Here is a 14,207-nt window from a genome sequence, read left to right on the forward strand (position 1 = left end):
CTCCCTCATTCTGTGCAGTCTACTCCTCCCATTCCTCCTTTCTTCCCTTCCCACAAACCCTGCTTTCTCTTGAAGTCTCCTCTTCTTTCCCTCTCTCCACCATCCCCCATCCCTGCAGATCCCCTCCTGAGTCTCCCTCACTTCCCTTCTCTCTTGCATTCTTTTCCTCTCCATCTCTCTTATTATTTCCATCACTCCCACCTCCTTCCGTGTCTTCTCTGTCCCTTGTACTACTTTCTCTGTTTTCTTTTCACTTGCCCTTCTCCCCGCCCCCACTTGACTCTATCTGCCTCTCTAGCAATCCCTCTCTCTTTTAGTCCATCCATCCATCTACATACATGTCAGTCAATCTATTTATAAACCAATTAATATATCGCCCTGTCCCTCCCTCTGTCGGTCTGTCATTCCGTCTGTATATCTATATTTCTATCCATCAATCTTTTTTGATTCACTCCTCTTCTCACATCCCCTCGCTTTATCCCATCCTCGCCACTCTTGTCCCTTCTCCTCTTGTCAGCTACTGATGCAACAGTGACCTGAGTTCTAATCCCGGCTTCCCCACGTTCTGTGTGATTCTGGGCCATCCGCGTAATCTCTTGGTGCCGGGGTCTCTCTGCCCTCCCAACTGGGAGTTTTTTTTAATCAGACTGAATCCTACTCATACATGCAAAGAGATAGCTGGATTTTTAAACGGAACCTTTTTTCTCCCCTGCCTCCTCCTCTCTCTATCCCCCTCTAGCCATCTCCACTCCTTTCCGCCTCCTGCAGCAGCACCTGCCAGGCGGTCCCTCCCATTGGCTGGAGCAGCTGTCCGTCAGGGTCCAGTGACGTCATGCTGCGGTGCAGGGGATGGGCATTTTCCATATATATTTTTTTTATTCGAGCAGCATCCTAAGAGGGGACCGGAGACCAGCAAACAACAACCCCCTCCTCCTCCTCGTCCTCCTTCCTCATCCTCCCCAGACCCCAATGACAGCATCCCTCCCAGCGCCCGGAAGACGGTAACCAAGGAGACAGAAATCCCGAAATAGGGTACCCGAAGAGCCAGACAGACACATCCCGGCTACGGTAACCAGGGAGGGGGCCGACAGACATCCCGGATCCGGTAACCTGGGAAGCGGACAGACAGACATCTCGGATACGTGCACCAGGGAGCCAACGTCCCGGGAAACGGTTACCGGAGCGACACGCCATCACCAGGGAACGGGCAAGCCGATATTCCCGGTCAGCCTACCCGGAGAAACTGCCCAGCTGCTCGGGGACTGACAGGAGGACCCGAGGGCCGCCAGAGAACAGGCGCGGCCCGACCTCTCTGCAGTATTGAGCGGCCGCAGAGCCGGAAGCAGCCATGGGCACCCCGCAGAGGTGCGCCCCCTGCACCGCACCCCTCTTCCTCCTCCTCCTCCTCCTGCTCGGCGCGCTGCTCCACGGGGGACTCTGCAACAAAGGTGGGTCCCGCGAGATGCGCCGTCCCGGTGGGCCTGCGGGTGGGTGTGTCTGTGTGACAGGCACAGCTGGAGAATGCGGGTACATACACTGCGTACACATCTATAGATGCATGCATGCACATGGGTTTAGAGGAACTCGCAGGCAGGGGGGGACTGGGACCCAAAGAGGCCCTGGAAATAATGTTCACAGTGGCCCCATGAAACACATTTTCAGCCAGCCCAATCCTTTTCCTATGAGAAAATCTGGGAATACCACACAAAAGAGGCCCAGGGTAGAGAGGCCCACGGGGAAATCTCAGAGTTCCCTATAGACCAGTCCGCCACTGCTCGCGGGCTAAACAAGCACACATTTGTGCCCCAGTGCATGTGTGTGTGCGCGTATATACATACACACACACACGTGTAAATATGTGCAGCTAAGTATATAAATGTGTCAATGCACATGTTTGCAAAATGCGCCCTTCTTGCTTAAGACTACCAACGATACAGGCCTCCCAAAATGGCCTCATGTAGCGAACATGCCTTGCAGGCATAACTATACATGCACGTATATATACATATGTTCTGAGTACTTACACGCTATAGTTGCCCCGGGCAGCAGGTTATTCAGGCCCAATGACACTTTTACAGTGCAGTCAATAAAGGGGAGAAGAGTGGGGCGCACGCAAACACACACACTAGGTTATCTCTCCACTACATACACGTATGATAGGGATGCGTGCACACGCACACACATGCATACACACAACTGCTTGCATGTATAAGGCTATGCCACTCATAAGGTGTCAGTGTGTATGTGTTCCTCTGTAATCAGATACATCAGCCCAGGAGTCGGCAACCCTTGGCTCTCCAGATGTTTTGAACTACAACTCCCATAATTCCCCACCGTTGTCTATGTTGGCTATGAGTGATCGGATTTGTAGTTTAAAACCTCTGGAGAGGCGAAGGTTGCAGACCGCCGCATTGGCCTGTGCAGTTTTTTCTTTAATGCGGCTGTGCATGCAAATAAGGATGTCTGTGTGTCTATGTTAGGGTGCGTATTGTGAAGTGTGATGTGAGCACCAAGCCTTGCATCAGTTATGCATTTAGAGGTTCACACATACAATCCTTGTATCACAGACCTATCAAATGTAGTGATCTCTGATCACTGGTATAGTCCTGCAATGCTCTGATTTGATGCAAAGCATACAGCAATCCTCATTGGTACTATTTGTCCCCCTTCCCACTCTCAGAGAGGTATTTTTTTTTAAAGAGTTCAATAAGAGTGCACCAGACTGTCAATCTTGGAAGGATAGCCTTGTATGAGAAAATCATTCATATGTTTAGTCTAGTATGGCCCCTTGCAAAATACAAGTGAGGTGGCACGAACAGAACACCTGCAACACAGGGCCAGGTCAGTGGGCCCACAGACCCCACCCAGTAGGCTGGTCACACCGCAGTGTGCCAGTGCGGACAGTTTGAAACTGCATTCAGGTAAGTCCTTCCCTAAGAGCAGGTGACAGAAAAAACATTTTTCTTGGGCAGCAACAGCTGTGTTTTCACATTAGAATTCTTCTGTAACGTACTTGATTTACAATGTAATGAAACCAGCTTCATTTATATGGCAATTATTTATTCATATTGAGGAGGGGTTTTGTCCATTACAGAGGTGTAGTTTGAGAGTGACGTGGGCCATTCAGAGGGTGGAGAGGGCACATTATGATGTTTCGCCCTGGGCACCAATTTGGCTAGAAACTGCTCTGTCAATATATAACACGTGCTTTCCTATGGATGCCCACCCCTACATGTCAAGAGACACTCCCTCACGCGTGACCAGATATGAAAAGTGTGCAAGAAATGTATGCACATCCTGCAGGGCATCGTACAGGAGTGCCAATGTGCAAAGGCGGGAAACGTGGGCGCGTCTGTGCGCTGAAAGCACTGCTCCTCCTGGGTGTTTGACGCTCACTCAGGTTCCTGTGCCCATCCTATGATGTGGCTGGCCGGGGTATCCAGCCACACAGGCAGGCCTCTGTGGTGCTATGCAACGGATGTCTGCACGCACCGTGCGCCAGGGACACACAGGTGTGTGTATTCATGCGCGCGTGCCATGTGTATGTAATTAAGCCGGATGCAGTCGAAGCAGAGGGACGCGGAAATTAGTGGCTGTGCTAAAACAGCGGCGGAGCTTCTCTCCTGTGGGACGCTTTGGGAAGTCGCGCCAGTGTTTACTAGGGGAAAGCTGGGGGACAACAGTCTGCCTACCGACCCCCCGCCAGATGAAAAAAGGCACGAAGGACATTTGACAAATGTTATTTGTTAAATGGAAGGCCGTTTTATTCACATTTGAGCATCACAGATTCGTAGGTCCCACTTGCTAGACACGCCCTGCGGATGTCCTGGTAAATGTGTTACTCGTCTAACCGCCCCCCTCTCTCTAGGCATGTTCACCTTTGATTGGCTGTAATGCCTCAATATGTTCTTGTTAACCCCCCCACAACCCGTGGAATGATGAAATGCTGGTAGCTAGTGATCAGTTCATCTTTCATGATGAAATGCAACCTAACTTTAGCTTCTTATTTAGAACCAGCTCCCTTTATTAAATTCATTTTGGGAGAAAAAAACATTCCACTTCACATAAAAAATTATGAAAAATGCTTACAAGGCTCACATCTTTATAAAGTCCTGGGCTCTGAACCAGACTAAAAGCAACCATTCCAATTGCAAAGACCGAGAATGGAGAGGGTGTGGGAGTAGTCTATAATGTCGGCATAGGGTCTCTGTTCTTGAAAATCTAGCCAGCCTTTATGCAACCCTCCTTGCACATTTCAACATCATCATTGAGACCACAAGGTCCTGGGCGGTCAGGTCGATTATCCACTCTTCAATGGTTGGCTTGAGGGCACCCTTGCAGTATCCCAGGAGGAGATGATTTTCCATCACTGGGCTCTTTGCCATCCAGAGAAGAAGATGCATGTTCCCACTTGGGATATCTGAATGGTCAAGGAGACATATGTACCACCTGGTTGCCGAATATAGCACGATAATTAGAAGGTCAGGGCCAACCCCTTTCTGCCTTCCATTGATCTTAAAATGTTATCATTGGCTACTTATAGCACGCTTAATACCCAGAGGGTTCTTAGCGCAGACCGGGGGAGCGAACCTGTGTTGCGCCATGTTGTCTTGCTTCCAAGGCGAGTGCATTGCCCCTGAGCTATCCTCCCAAGACAACGTTACCATTGATCATGCCATCTTGCTTCACAGGTTGTCGGTGGCTGCCATTTCTGGTGCGGTGCTGGACTGGTTTGGGTCTTTTCTGGCTGACTGCTCACATACGGTTTCTTTGCGTCCTTTCACCTGGCTCGTTATGTGCTCACCTGTGGTGTCCCTCAAGAGTCAGCACTTTCGCCCATTATTTTGAATATCTACATCCAGCCTCTTGCTCATTTTATTCAGTCATTTGGTCTGCACTGCTATATGTGTGCAGATGGCACGAATATCATATTCCCCCTTAAACTAGACATTCCCTCTGGGGCTGTTAACTTTAATTATTGCCCAAAGTCTGTTGGGGATTGGATGTGCCAGAATTGGCTCAAACTAAAAAGTAAGAAACGGAGGTTTTGATTATCGGCCCTCCATCTGCTGTTTCCCTCTAGACACCAGATTGCTGGCCTCCATCCGTAGGCCCTTTTCCTCAGCCAGTGTTAGCGGTGAAGAACCTGGGTGTCAAAATATCAGCCTCCCTTTTTATTGAGGCGCAGGTCAGTTCAGTTTGTTAGCAAGGCCACTTTGAACTCAGAGTTTTGCGTAAAGTTCTCCTGTTTCTTTCCATCCCACCACGGGCACCTGTGGTGGCTTCACACTGGACAACTGCAATGCACTTTATTTGTATCTTACAGGTGTTGCAAAATACAGGGGAACGGGCTGTCCTTGGGCTCTGCTGCCGCAATCATATCTCGCTTGGGCTGCGTAGCCTCCATCGGCTCCCGGTAGCACGTCAAGTTGAATTTAAGGCACTATGTTTGGTCTACTGTGCCTTTAATAACCAAGGTGCTGGTTTCCTGCAGCCAAAGTTCTGTCGCTATCTGCCTACAGGACCGCTCTGTTTTGGTTTGGGCTTTCAGATTTCAGTGCCTAGAGTTCATTGAGCTAGGATAGGCGGCCGAGCTTTCTCCATTGTTGCAGCTCAAATATGGAACAGGCTTCCTTTCAATCTTTGTGAAATCACAGACCATTTGACCTTTTCGGCGCCATCATCTCAAAACCTTTTTTTATTTAATTGATTTCAGAATAATTTGCTCGCATCTTTTCCATTTTTTTTCGTAGCAATATGATGCCTTTGGATGTAAGCTGCGCTATCTAAATTGTTAACTTAACATACCGCTGCTGTGAGAGTCCATCGGTTGCCACGACCGGCCTCCCTGATTATATTCATTTTGCCTGGTCTGTGCTGTGTTTGATAAGATCAGTGGTCACCCACAGTGGGTGAATGCCTCCAGCACCTGGGATTACTGGACACCCAGGAGGGAGGGAGTCTACTGAATGTAGAGATGATGGCCGCCTTAGTGTATGTTATTTCATTCAGAGCTCTATAACCTGGACTACTGCTGCCCTCCTTGACCTTGGGCTAAAGAGCAGTCCTCTGTTTTTCTGTAACGCTGAATCCTAATTCCTAATAATTAAGCACTAGATAAGGGAAGTGCCTTCAGTACATGCGAAGGTCCGGTTGACCCTCTCTACCCCCAAATGAAAAAGCTGTCACAGGGGAAAAGTGTGGATGCTGGCCCAAACTGCGTGGACAGCACTGGGACAATTTGCCCGACCCTCCCCTCTTCTCCCATGGGATTCAGCACAGGTCTTCCCGTCTAAATTGGGGAATGCTGGTCCTCCTGCTGGGAGACAAGTGACAACCTGTGATCAGGAAGGTGCCGTCCTCTGACCAAAGGGAGAGCAGAGAAGAGAGGCGCCTTGACAAACCAATCTTGCGCCGTCAAGATGCCTCCCAGTATGGCCTCCCCAATATTTAACCCCACTGGGCCGCTAGGAGTAGAGGATAATACCAGTGGAACCCAGCACACACTTTACCCTGAGATGAAAGACCCTCTTGGACAGGAATGTTCAAGCTGGGTATGACCAGGTGGTCAGTCCCCTTTAGAGGACCTCCTCTGTTTTGCCTCAAGTTCCTTGGCTTGCAGGGGAAGGGGGAATCTCTGATAAGGACATTAGACAGACTTCGGGATGCTCTTTTTTCCTCTATTGTTTTTGTAACTCTGGATACTACCTTCATTGGTAGCGTAGATGGAAACACTTACACTTATCCTTCCCGCAAAACCGCCAGCTTTACCATGGGCTGGCCAGAGGACTATGCAAGCAAGCAGACTTCCTGAGAAGATACTGCAAGGGAGAGCAGCGCTTCTTCCATACCGACCCCAGAGCTTACCCGTCCCACCCGCAGAAATAATGAAGTACCCAGAAGACGGGTTCAACTGTCAGCATTGCTCTTCCAGCTGGAGATGTGTGTAGGGCCACTGCTTGCCTACTTCTGCTGGAGATGGAGTAGGGACACAATGCTGCTTGGCTTCTTCCACCAGAGATGGAGTAGGGCCACTGCTTGCCTACTTCTGCTGGAGATGGAGTAGGGACACAATGCTGCTTGGCTTCTTCCACCAGAGATGGAGTAGGGCCACTGCTGGGCTACTTCTGCTGGAGATGGAGTAGGGACACAATGCTGCTTGATGTCTTCCACCAGCGATAGAGTAGGGCCACTGCTTGCCTACTTCTGCTGGAGATGGAGTAGGGACACAATGCTGCTTGGCTTCTTCCACCAGAGACAGAGTAGGCCCACTGCTTGGGCATATCTTCTGGAGATGGAGTAGCGCCACTGCTGTGCTACTTCTGCTGGAGATGTAGTAGGGACACAATGCTGCTTGGCTTCTTCCACCAGAGATGGAGTAGGGCCACTGCTGGGCTACTTCTGCTGGAGATGGAGTAGGGACACAATGCTGCTTGACGTCTTCCACCAGCGATAGAGTAGGCCCACTGTTTGGCTACTTCTACTGGAGATGGGGTAGGGGCACAATACTTCTTGGCTTCTTCCACCAGAGATAGAGTAGGCCCACTGCTTGGCTACTTCTGCCGTATGAGCGGGAAGGGAAGACAGGTAGCACTGCAAGGGAGGCTACGGGAGGAGGGGGCCAGATGTGAAAGGGACCTTGAAGGACAGACGGACCCAGGTCAGGACAGAGGCACAGGGGTGCTCCCGAACCACACCTGGGGAGATTACAGAAGCCCAGCGCCTCAATTCAGGATAAAGATGCCAACTAACCAATTGCACTAACAATTTCTCCCTTTGCATACTCCTCTCAAATTCCAAACCAAACACAACCACAAACCTACTGCACAACAAACCGCACAAACTTCACTACATTGCAACAACAAAACAAAAACACACATAGACTCGCACAACAGTACACGACGACTACCGGCCGCAAATACCCAGGCTCAGCCAACGCACCCACCGGGCTGAGGCCGCCAACAGCACATCACTGATCTCTTGCACTTTTCCAGCTTCCTACCACTAACCCCCCCTCCCTTCCTCTTTCAGAGCCGCCAGAGGGCCAGGGGACCACTCTGGTGCTGATAGTGTGCAGTACAAATGTCCCTTAACATTTAACATTAACATTAACCTCTGCTGAAGATGGAGTATGGGCACAATACCGCTTGGCGTCTTCCACCAGAGATAGAGTGTGGCCACTGCTTGGCTACTTCTACTGGTGATGGAGGAGTATCTCCCTGTTCTGAGTTATGCAGCCATTCCAGCGGACCCGCCCGCAAGGCAGATCAGCATTGGGGCATTCTGGAATCTTTTTTCCCAATGGTGTGGTCCCTATCATGGGTGTGAGTGTCAGCTGGAGGACAGGGAAGGGCTAAATTACACCAGGGGATTTTGGGAGGAGGAAGGATGAGACTGATCCGTAGTTTCTGGAATCGGTGTAACTGCAAAAGGCCAGCATGTCATGTCCAGCGGCTGTAGGTCTGTTCATTTGTTCTCAGCTCTTACTATATAATTGGGATCAAACCCCAGACCCCAATGTGGTGGCTCTCCAAACGGATGTCTGGCCAGAGGAGCTGAAGCAGAGGGTCTTCTGTCCTTCTCACTCTACTGGTGGGGCGTTCATTCCTTGACATCATCTCTGTTCCTGTTGGCATTTAGAAAAGCCCATGCAAGCCAGGCAGAGTGGTGGTGACTGTCCAGCGGGCCCTTATCTACAGCCCACCCCTTTATCTCATCAACAGCCAAATAGGGAATAATGCTTTGATGTCATGGGCACTGTCTTGAAAAAGTTACCCTGGACGAGGATGGGAGGGCTGGTCATTAGTGTACCTGCCAATGCAAAAGTGATGTGGTAGCTGAAGAGTAAGGGGGTTTCCGAGCTTCGTCACTGGTTCCCCGTGGCCGACCCAAAGTCTGCGCTGTTCCACACAGTGGAGCTCAGTGCTCTGGGCATGTGAGGATTCTCTGATTGAAATGTGTCTGCGCGGTGCTCCACAGTGGAGCTCAGTGCTCTGTACATGTGAGGATTCTCTGATTGAAATGTGTCTGCGGGGTGCCACACAGTGGAGATCAGTGCTCTGTGCATGTGAGGATCCTGATTGAAATGTGTCTGCACAGTGCCACACAGTGGAGATCAGAGCTATGTGCATGTGAGGATCCTCTGATTGAAATGTGTCTGCACAGTGCCACACAGCGGAGATCAGTGCTCTGTGCATGTGAGGATACTCTGATTGAAATGTGTCTGCACAGTGCCACACAGTGGAGATCAGTGCTCTGTGCATGTGAGGATACTCTGATTGAAATGTGTGTGGTGCCACACAGTGGAGATCCTGATTGAAAGGTGTCTGCACAGTGCCACACAGTGGAGATCAGTGCTCTGTGCATGTGAGGATTCTCTGATTGAAATGTGTCTGCGGGGTGCCACACAGTGGAGCTCAGTGCTCTGTGCATGTGGGGATCCTCTGATTGAAATGTGTGTGGTGCCACACAGTGGAGATCAGTGCTCTGTGCATGTGAGGATTCTCTGATTGAAATGTGTCTGCGGGGTGCCACACAGTGGAGCTCAGTGCTCTGTGCATGTGGGGATCGTCTGATTGAAATGTGTGTGGTGCCACACAGTGGAGATCAGTGCTCTGTGCATGTGAGGATTCTCTGATTAAAATGTGTCTGCGGGGTGCCACACAGTGGAGATCAGTGCTCTGTGTATGTGAGGATCCTCTGATTGAAATGTGGCTGCACAGTGCCACACAGTGGAGATCAGAGCAATGTGCATGTGAGGATCCTCTGATTGAAATGTGTCTCCACAGTGCCACACAGCGGAGATCAGTTCTCTGTGCATGTGAGGATTCTCTGATTGAAATGTGTCTGCACAGTGCCACACAGTGGAGATCAGTGCTCCGTGCATGTGAGGATACTCTGATTGAAATGTGTGTGGTGCCACACAGTGGAGATCCTGATTGAAAGGTGTCTGCACAGTGCCACACAGTGGAGATCAGTGCTCTGTGCATGTGAGGATTCTCTGATTGAAATGTGTCTGCGGGGTGCCACACAGTGGAGATCAGTGCTCTGTGCATGTGAGGATTCTGATTGAAAGGTGTCTGCACGGTGCTACACAGTGAAGATCTGTGCATGTGAGGAGTCTCTGAATGAAATGTGTCTGCGCGGTGCTACACAGTGAAGATCTGTGCATGTGAGGAGTCTCTGAATGAAATGTGTTTGCGCGGTGCTACACAGTGAAGATCTGTGCATGTGAGGAGTCTCTGAATGAAATGTGTTTGCGCGGTGCTACACAGTGAAGATCTGTGCATGTGAGGAGTCTCTGAATGAAATGTGTTTGCGCGGTGCTACACAGTGAAGATCTGTGCATGTGAGGAGTCTCTGATTGAAATGTGTTTGCACGTTGCCAGACAGTGGAGATCAGTGCTCTGTGCATGTGAGGATTCGCTGATTGAAATGTTTGCTGCCAGTAGCCTGATCACCTGCCAACCTGTGCCATACTCACCACTGCCAGTAGGCGGTGCTTGAATCGGTGTAGCATGTGAGATGCACAGTATATTTTTGTGAAAGCCCTGACGCTCTGTTGGGAATTTGGCATCTCACTTCAGTCCCCAACGAGGTTTTTAAGACACTCATTGGAAGGCTGGCCCCTTCGAGCTGTGGGGGGACACTGGGCACCTGGGGGGACCCATCCATCAGTAGGGAGGTGGACGATGAAACGCTGAGAGATTAAGTAGTGCTGACTCTGCGACGAGAAAGATGCGAGAAACTTGATCTTATAAAATAACAAAGAAAGAAAGTAACTCTGTCCTTGTGTTTTTTTAGTATCACTTGGCCACACAAAGCTTTACTCGTTTTTTGAAGTTGTGGACAGCTCTGCAGACGGCCGCAGGGTCTGGAATGGGTGAGGGAAGAGGGCAGGGCAGCTTAGAATACGCTGCAGGCAATTGCGATCATACCCAGCCTTGCCCATTTTGAGACATCATACCCTGTCCCTCCTCAATGATTGTCCCAGGCTTCTAGGTTATTGAGGGCTTCTGAGTCAAAGTCAGAATATCACATTCTTACCAGGTGCACCCGCGCCATGGGTCTAATTGAAGGTCCTTCCCCAAAAAATGACCCCGTTGCTGGTAGCCCATGACCTCCTTCAACATTAATCCTTAGTCCTGCCCAAATAACTGCCATTTTCCGGTATTTGGACATTGATAGCAACACATTGTGTTGCGGGCAGCAACTCTGAATGTCCAGCTTAAGCTATGACTAGGGATGCAAGACATATCATTGAAATATGACACGCTCGATGCAAGTGCCCTTCCGGCCGTCGTTGGGTTTAGCTCTTGGTTTGCTTTCTGGACCGCAGTGTCTGGGCATCACGGATCACGTCTGTTTTTGTGCCCACATGTTCTAGTCACTTGGGCACAAGAGGGGAGCTTCACCCTTGGCGTGCCACCAAAGAGAGTTCAAAGGTTCCTTCTTTGGCCTTGCTTCCCTCTTTGTATAAAATGGATCCTGACCGAACCCATGGGCTCTTCGGCCTATGAGACCAAATTCACATTTGGTAGTAGGAGAAAGGCACACAGGAAGTCCCCAGTTAATCTGATGGTCCGTCTAACAGGTAGGAACCCCCAAGAGACACCTGCACATCCAATGATGTGTTTTGGAGGCTCTTGTATTGAGAGGTTCAACCTGATGTATTGAAAGTACACGTGGGACCCATGGGTTAACCTTCTTTTCAAACATGGCATGGCACAGTCCATCAAGTCTGTCTGCCGCCATGTAACGCGGTTATGCCAGATGAATGGTGCTGAGGGAAATGTTGTGGTTCAGTGGCCAGGCCCAGACTTCACAATAAGATGACACATCTGGTGGCTGTCAGTGCTTGCTGGGTGTTACAATAAATCATAACAACATGGGTGTCCTCACAGAACAGGTCACCATCCCACTGGGGACAGCACATTGAAAGCCAACCTGGATAGCTCCCCGTGTTCCTCCAATGAGGGGCAGTAGGTCTTAACAGAGCTGGTCATTACACCCCTTGCTGATCATTGAGGAGAAGGCCATGAAAGAGCTCCAAAAGGGAAAACTTTTCAGAAGGTTTGATTGTTGGTCCCATTACGATTTCACTTAACAGATGGAGGCGGTGGTCATTTGACTCTCGCTCTTCGTCCTGCTAGGAGACAACCACATCTGGAACACTCTTGTCTTCTATTAAGTAGAACCAAAGGTATGGAGTTAGAGGGTGGGCTGCTGGAATACTATGAGTATGCTCACCACCAGCCTGCTAAGATTATCTAAAACCCCTTGGAGGTCGAAGGGTGCCTGGTGGTGGGTGAGAGGACGTTTGGCTAATCCAGTCATATAGATTAGAGTCGACCACAACCTCTGAGGGTATCCTTGGGCTTACGCTACCTCAAGAGCCTTGGAGAACAAGCAATGGGCGTGGTGACCATTCGGACGAAATGGCAGGAGCTAGTAACAGCGCTGGTCATTCTCCTCCAAATGGAGGAATCTTAGGTGACCTTCTGAAATAGTTATGTGGAAGCACTTCATATCAGGGTGTCCTGGAAAGAGCGTCCTGAACCAAATTTAAAAAAGGAGGCCACCTTGAGCGTTTCCAGTGGCAGAAACTGGTTCAGCACAAGCAAGAGTAGAACAGGGTCCAGGCATCTGGGTCTCTTTTTGACTTGCGAAGCAGAGGCCATGCTAGGTTGTGGCTCAGGGGGCTATAGCCCCAGGTCTTTTGGTTGTAGCCCCGGATAGAAGCTCAGGAGTTACAACCAAAAGGCTATAGCTAGCCCCGAGTCCCGACAGTCCCGGCATCAGCTTAGCCCCGGATCTTTTACAAACCTAGCAACACCCTTGCTTGTAAAGTATTGCTAGTGAAACACTCCACTCTTGGTCTCAACCAGGATGGGCTGGATAGTCCAAGAGCTTCTCCCCCATGCCAGTAGGAGAAACGAGTCCAACTGCTGCCTTGGGGGTGAGCAAGATGCATACTGCTGCCATGGGATTCAGTGGCGATGGCAAGAGGTCGGTGGTGATAACAGACCAGGATGTTGCAGTATCCTTGTCTGTGATAGAGTGCCAATGAAAGATCCCTTCAGGGGAGGGTCAATAACCGTGTTGCTGTTTCAGCAGCAATTTCATCAGCCAGATCAAACTGCTATTTGTCCTCGATAAGCCACGCCGTCTGTGGGACTGCGCCTTCATGGCAGGACAGGTGCCAGGGTGCATTGAAATCTGATCGCCACCACTATCCTGAAGACAAGTGGGTGATCGAGCGCATCTATATCACACTCCCCACAACCCGAACAGTGTCTATGCATAACAAAAAGAAAAGATGGAACTCCCGAGAGTCTTTCTGCTTCCAGGAACAAGTGTGTAAATGGAGGACGCCTCATTTCAGATCAGATGGGGAGGAGGAGAAGAGTGTACCCTACTCCTAGGCCTGCAATTGCCATAGAGTATCCTTGCTGAGTGCTCAGGTTCCCATTCTAGGTGGTTTTGCTTGATTCTAAGATCTGAGAACAAAGAGCATCCCTGTGGAGCATACGTGGATCATTAATGCATAGAGGGCGGAGTCAGCAAACCTCTGTAGTGGCGTGAACACAGCATGAGGGCCACTGGAGGCGGCCGCTGAGGCATCTGTGAAGCGCGTTCATTGAGCAGTGAATGGTGAAACTGGCAGGGTTCAAAAGTGGTGGGAGTTAGGCACTATTTGGCTCCTGCTTGTATTCTAGGAGAGCCTGGTTACCTTGACACCAACATCTGCCAGCTGCTACTTTTAGCTCCCCAGGCCAATTAGTGACATTCAAACATGTACAGCGTTATGGTCTCACAGGTATTTGTCAATGTTTATAAAGAAGCTTCAGGGCACATCTAGACCATATTTCACGCACAATAGATGGTAGATAATGGACAAAAAGTTACTTTTGTCTCTTATGTGAAGGTTAGATTTACGGCGTGCTATGTACTAGCACCTGGCACCCCACAGAAAGCTGCTGCCTACTGGTGTTGCCCGATACCCAGGATATGCTTTTAACTCTTGCTTATCAAACCTCAATGTCAAACCCTGCACCCGGAAGTGCAGATACACGATCGCTGGCGGCTGGAAAGAGAGGAGTGGCAGTGGGAGTCGGGCTGCCGCTGAAGGCAGTCCCAGTGACAGGTATGCCGCTTGCGGCAGCAAAACAAACTCTGGAATTCACCACCCTCATTGCTCTCCCTGC

At 50.1% G+C, this 14,207-nt stretch overlaps 1 protein-coding gene across 1 annotated transcript in view; it reads left to right on the forward strand.

Annotated features, from left to right (window-relative positions):
- The first annotated feature begins 806 nt into the window (after nt 1-806).
- Nucleotides 807-14,207, forward strand: part of CLSTN3 (calsyntenin 3) — a 196,989-nt gene continuing 183,588 nt past the window's right edge. Inside the window, exon 1 of the mRNA XM_069650614.1 lies at nt 807-1,448. Coding sequence (XP_069506715.1) covers nt 1,349-1,448 — 100 coding nt within the window. The 5' untranslated portion in view covers nt 807-1,348. The remainder of the gene's footprint in view (nt 1,449-14,207) is intronic.

The sequence above is a fragment of the Ambystoma mexicanum genome, chromosome 3p (assembly GCF_040938575.1).
Source record: "Ambystoma mexicanum isolate Mex_15411 chromosome 3p, UKY_AmexF1_1, whole genome shotgun sequence".
Classification (NCBI taxonomy): domain Eukaryota; kingdom Metazoa; phylum Chordata; class Amphibia; order Caudata; family Ambystomatidae; genus Ambystoma; species Ambystoma mexicanum.